The sequence below is a fragment of the Leptonychotes weddellii genome, chromosome X, assembly GCF_054177405.1.
Source record: "Leptonychotes weddellii isolate Sample4059 chromosome X, ASM5417740v2, whole genome shotgun sequence".
NCBI classification, from domain to species: Eukaryota; Metazoa; Chordata; class Mammalia; order Carnivora; family Phocidae; genus Leptonychotes; species Leptonychotes weddellii.
The window spans coordinates 47,886,627-47,891,947 of NC_138385.1; the positions used below are offsets into that span (position 1 = coordinate 47,886,627).

Consider the following 5,321-nt stretch of genomic DNA (forward strand, 5'->3'; position numbering starts at 1 on the left):
TAAACATTGTTAAAATGTCTATGCTGCCCAGAGCAATCTATACTTTCAACACCATCCCAATCAAAATGCCAATGGCATTTTTCAAAGTGCTGGAACAAACAATCCTAAAATTTGTATGGAATCAGAACAGACCCCGAATTGCCAAGGAAATGTAGAAAAAGAAAAACAAAGCTGGGGCCATCACATTGCATGACTTCAAGCTATATTACAAAGCAGGGATCACCAAGACAGCATGGTACTGGCACAAAAACAGACACATAGATCAATGGAACAGAATAGAGAGCCCAGATACAGACCCTCAACTCTATGGTCAATTAATCTTTGACAAAGCAGGAAAAAATATGCAATGGAAAAAGACAGATTCTTCAATAAATGGTGCTGGGCAAATTGGACAGCTATATACAGAAGAATGAAACTCAACTATTTTCTAACTCCATACACAAAGATAAACTCAAAATGGATGAAAGACCTCAATGTGAGACAGGAATCCATCAAAATCCTAGAAGGAAACATAGGCAGTAACCTCTTCGAAATCAGCCACAGCAACTTCTTTCAGGACACGTCTCCAACGGCAAGGGCAACAAAAGCAAAAATGAACTTTTGGGACTTCATCAAGATAAAAAGCTCCTGCACAGCAAGGAAACAGTCAGCAAAACAAAGAGGCAACCCACAGAAATGGGAGAAGATATTTGCAAATGACACTACAGTCAAAGGGCTGGTATCCAAGTTCTATAAAGAACTTCTCAAACTCAACACCCAAAAAACAAATAATCAAGTCAAAAAATGGGCAGAAGACATGAAAAGACACTTCTCTGAAGAAGACATTCAAATGGCTAACAGATACATGAACAAATGTTCATCTTCAGTAGCCATCAGGAAAATTCAAATCAAAACCACATTGAGACCACCTTACACCAGTTAGAATGGCAAAAATTGACAAGGCAAGAAACAACAAATGCTGGAGAGGTTGTGGAGCAAGGGGAACCCTCTTACACTGTTGGTAGGAATGCAACCTGGTACAGCCACTCTGGAAAACAGTATGGAGGTTCTTTAAGAAGTTAAAAATAGAGCTACCCTATGACCCAGCAATTGCACTACTGAATATTTACCCCAAAGATACAGATATAGTGAAAAGAAGGGCCACATACACCCCAATGTTCATAGAGCAATGTCCCCAATAGCCAAACTGTGGAAGGAGCCGAGATGCCCTTCAACAGATGAATGGATAAAGAAGATGTGGTCCATATATACAATGGAATATTACTTAGCCATCAGAAAGGATGAATACCCAACTTTTGCATCCTTTCCCGATGTGTCAACATGGATGGGACTGGAGGAGATTATGTTAAGTGAAATAAGTCAAACAGAGAAAGGCAATTATCATATGGTTTTACTTATTTGTGGAACATAAGGAATAGCATGGAGGATATTAGGAGAAGGAAGGGAAAAATGAAGGGGGGAAATCAGAGGGGGAGACGAACCATGAGAGACTATGGACTCCAGGAATCAAACTGAGGGTTTTAGAGGGGAGGGGGATGGGGGGATGGGTGAGCCCAGTGATGGGTATTAAGGAGGGTACGTATTGCATGGAGCACTGGGTGTTATATGCAAACAATGAATCATGGAACACTACATCAAAAACCATGATGTACTGTATGGTGACTAACATAATAAAAAAATTATAAAAACATAAAGAAAAAAATTGGATTTATAGAAAAAACAATGAGAAGACTTTGCAAATCATCTTTGGACTTTTCAAAGAAAGAGTTTTAAAACTCAACAGGACTTTTTTTCTTCTTACAGCTTTGGAGAAGTCCAAGAGTTAACTATTGTATTATTATTTGGAAGTATTATACAGACATAGTGCCTTACATATAGACCTTTAATAAAATAAATGTGTTAATGAAGACTATGCTTTCAATTAAAAGTAATCTCTTTGTTTTTAAACAGATAGCCATCAGAAGCCAATGTAACTGCATGCACTTTCTTGTTGTCATTTGGAACCAGGCTTCTATTGACTACTATACTCGTCGAGGGGCTTTAGACCTTTCCTCTGAGGAGGGTTGGCATTTGTTCAGGTTTAATAGAGAAGTACTCATGGATATGGCAAAGGAAGAGTGAAAGATGATTCATCTCAACTTGTCCCAACATATGCTCCAACATTTGAATGTCACCTGAGTCCAACAGCAGTTTGACTTTGAGTGTTGTACAATACAGCAAGTGATTAAACTCTGGTTTGAGCAGGTCTTTTACTTTGAAATAGATTTGGCATATATAATCAACCTTCCTTTATCCAAACTAATATACTAATGACTAGTAACAGAGGTGATGATCCAAAAGAGTAGATAAATCAAGAATCACTTTAAAGTTTCTTTTTTTTATTATTTTTTATTTTTTATTTAAGAGAGAGAGAATGAGAGAGAGCACATGAGAGGGGGGAGGGGCAGAGGGAGAAGCAGACTCCCCGCCGAGCAGGGAGCCTGATGCGGGACTTGATCCAGGGACTCCAGGATCATGACCTGAGCCGAAGGCAGTCGCCCAACCAACTGAGCCACCCAGGCGCCCAAGAATCACTTTATATTTAGTAGTAGGATATTTATTTTTTACCTACCATATCTCACTAAATTTTAGATGTTTATATTTTCACATCTTAACACAGCTGAAATTGGGATAATTATAATGATCAACTGGTATCACTTTTTTCTTAGAGGCAAATAACGTGTCTTAGATTTGATGAAATATGGATTTATTTGATTATAAACAGATCTGAGGTACAAAAAATTCATTTAAAATACTGAAGCTAAATTTTGAGGAGCTTACTTATGAAAAACTAGTAAGTGAACTATTTCCCTACCTTGAGTAGCTCAAGTACCACTGACTCCTTAATATCATCTCAGAACTACATTTTATCTCTGAGCATTTACAGCTCTTTGGTTGTATTTATCTTAGGGCAGATACTACATATAACACTTGTATATACATACGTTTCTTTCTTTTCTAGTAGAAATATAAGCCCTTTGACAGAAGTATAATTACTTTTGTATCCTGTGTTGCAAACAGAACATGAGTTCCTACTATGTACCAGGTATTTCATAAGCATAAAACCTGCACAAAGAGGATTCAGTCATAACCCACAAGGAGTCTTGTCTGTGAAAAAATATTAGTTTTAGCTTTATAATAAATTGGATGGGTTGTCACAACTATAAACACCCAAGTGTAAAGGAATGTAGAATAGAGAGTATTTCACTCCTACCTTAGAAGATTGAGAAAGGTGACACTGGAATTGGGTTTGAAGGATGAGTTCGAAGTTAGAATATGGAACAGGAGGAAACAGAAAAAAATTCCTAAGAGGAAATAACAGCATAGGCAGAAAAAAAAAACAAAAAACCTTAAAATAACAAAGCATATTCAAGGAGTAAGTGATATGTTACAGATAAAATATAACATACATTGGCAGTAGGGTAGGAAAGGAGAGGGAAGATAGGATTAAAGTTGAATTGGGATCATAAGTGAAGGGCCTTGTATGCCATGCTTAGGTGTCTTGATTTGACGGTATAGGCGATGATGAGCCACTGAAGATTTCAGAGAGACAACTAACCATAATGGTTGTTAGAAAGACAACTATGTCATAATATGACAGATGGGTTAGAAGAATAGGGTAGCAGACACTATATATTAGCTGAAACTCAACACCCATTCCATATCCCTTACAGTTTGCCTTCCTCACCATAGAAAAAAATATGATTTGCCAATTTTCCTTGAGCTAAGGTGGCTGTATGGTAAGTTCTGGTCAAGATATAGACAAGAATTCTGAGAGAGGCTCTAAGAAAGCATTTACTTTTTTGATAATAGAGGGTCAGAAGCATCTGGCAGAGTTTGTCCTAATCTTTCTTCCTACATTGAATGTGTTTATGTTCCACAGGAACAACAGCCATTTTGTGACCATGAGATGACAACTGACATACTAAAGAGCAGAGTGGAAAGAGAAAATGTTTAGGTCCTTGATGGCACTAATGAGCTACAGAATGAACCCTGTACTGTCTAATTCCAGACTTTATATAGACTCTTATTTACTCTTAATTGGTTTATTGCTACCTGCAAAGAGAACACATTCTCAAGTGACATAAAGCAAGAATGATGGAGGGCAGATGAAAGGCTATTGTAATAATTCAGGAAGGTGATGATGAAAACTTGAATGGGAGCAAGGATTAAAGAAGAGTAGAAAAGGTAGAGTAGATCTGAAAAACACAGAAATAAAAGAAGAGAGAGGTAGAGGCAATTTAATTTTAGGCATATTAACATTGGGATACCTGAGATGTAAGGTAGATGCAATAAAAAATAATTAGAAAATAGGTCTACAGCTCTAGAGAAATATGGGAGCTGGAAATATAAATGATAAGGAAATATAAATGGTGGCTAAAGCCAGTAAAGTATATTGAATGAAAATGAGAGAGCATATAAAATGAGAAAAGATGACTAGGAATGCAACCTGAAGAGCCACAGCATTTTGATTCAGAGCAAGAGAATGAAGAATAAGATAAGCAGGAATAACAGCAAAGGGAGGAGGGAGTTTCAGGTAGGGAATGTTCAAGAGTCAATAATTACAGAAAATTCAAATAGGTATAGAGGCCAGGGAGTCAGAAAGAGAGGAATCAAAAGTGAGGAAGTAAGAAAGTGACACTAATTTATTTTATGAAGTATGGCAATCATAGGAAAGAGAAAGAAAAGATAGCTTGAGAGGAAGAGGAAGGGTTAAGGAAAGGTTTTTGTTACTCTTGTTTCTGGATAAAGAATATCTGAAGCTATTTATAGATCAAGGAAAAGAAATTAATGAAAAGAGAAACCAAAGACTGAAGATTAAACAGGATAGAATATGGTACTGGAAAACACAGCAAAGAATGAGATCAGGAACACAAATAAGCATTAGCCTTAGACGAAAGGGATGCACGGCTGAAAAGAGAGAGGTAAATCTTGAAGGTAGAGGGGAAGAAGTTGAAAATGGTCATGTCTAAAAGCTCATGCTTCCCCACTATGTAATAGACAGTCATCTCTGGCAGGTGTAGGAGGCTTAAGAATAAATGGTCTGTAATACCTCTCCTGGGGAACAGAATAGGAAACCAACTAAAGGAACCAGTAGGATTACTAGGTAGCACTGGGGTGCCTTGTAGAATATGGTCCTCTTAAATAGAAATGTTTTTGGACATTTAAGAGGAGTTGACATTAATAAAACAAAGAGACAAAACCAAGCCCAAGTGTCATAAAATATGGATATTTTATTCCAGCTCTGGGGAATGAAAAAAAAGGGGAACACATTCTTTTGC

At 37.2% G+C, this 5,321-nt stretch overlaps 1 protein-coding gene across 1 annotated transcript in view; it reads left to right on the top strand.

The window, feature by feature from the left end:
* Positions 1-2,234, top strand: part of SATL1 (spermidine/spermine N1-acetyl transferase like 1) — an 18,476-nt gene extending 16,242 nt beyond the window's left edge. Inside the window, exon 6 of the mRNA XM_006726920.3 lies at positions 1,951-2,234. Coding sequence (XP_006726983.3) covers positions 1,951-2,121 — 171 coding nt within the window. The 3' untranslated portion in view covers positions 2,122-2,234. The remainder of the gene's footprint in view (positions 1-1,950) is intronic.
* The last annotated feature ends 3,087 nt before the right edge of the window (positions 2,235-5,321 follow it).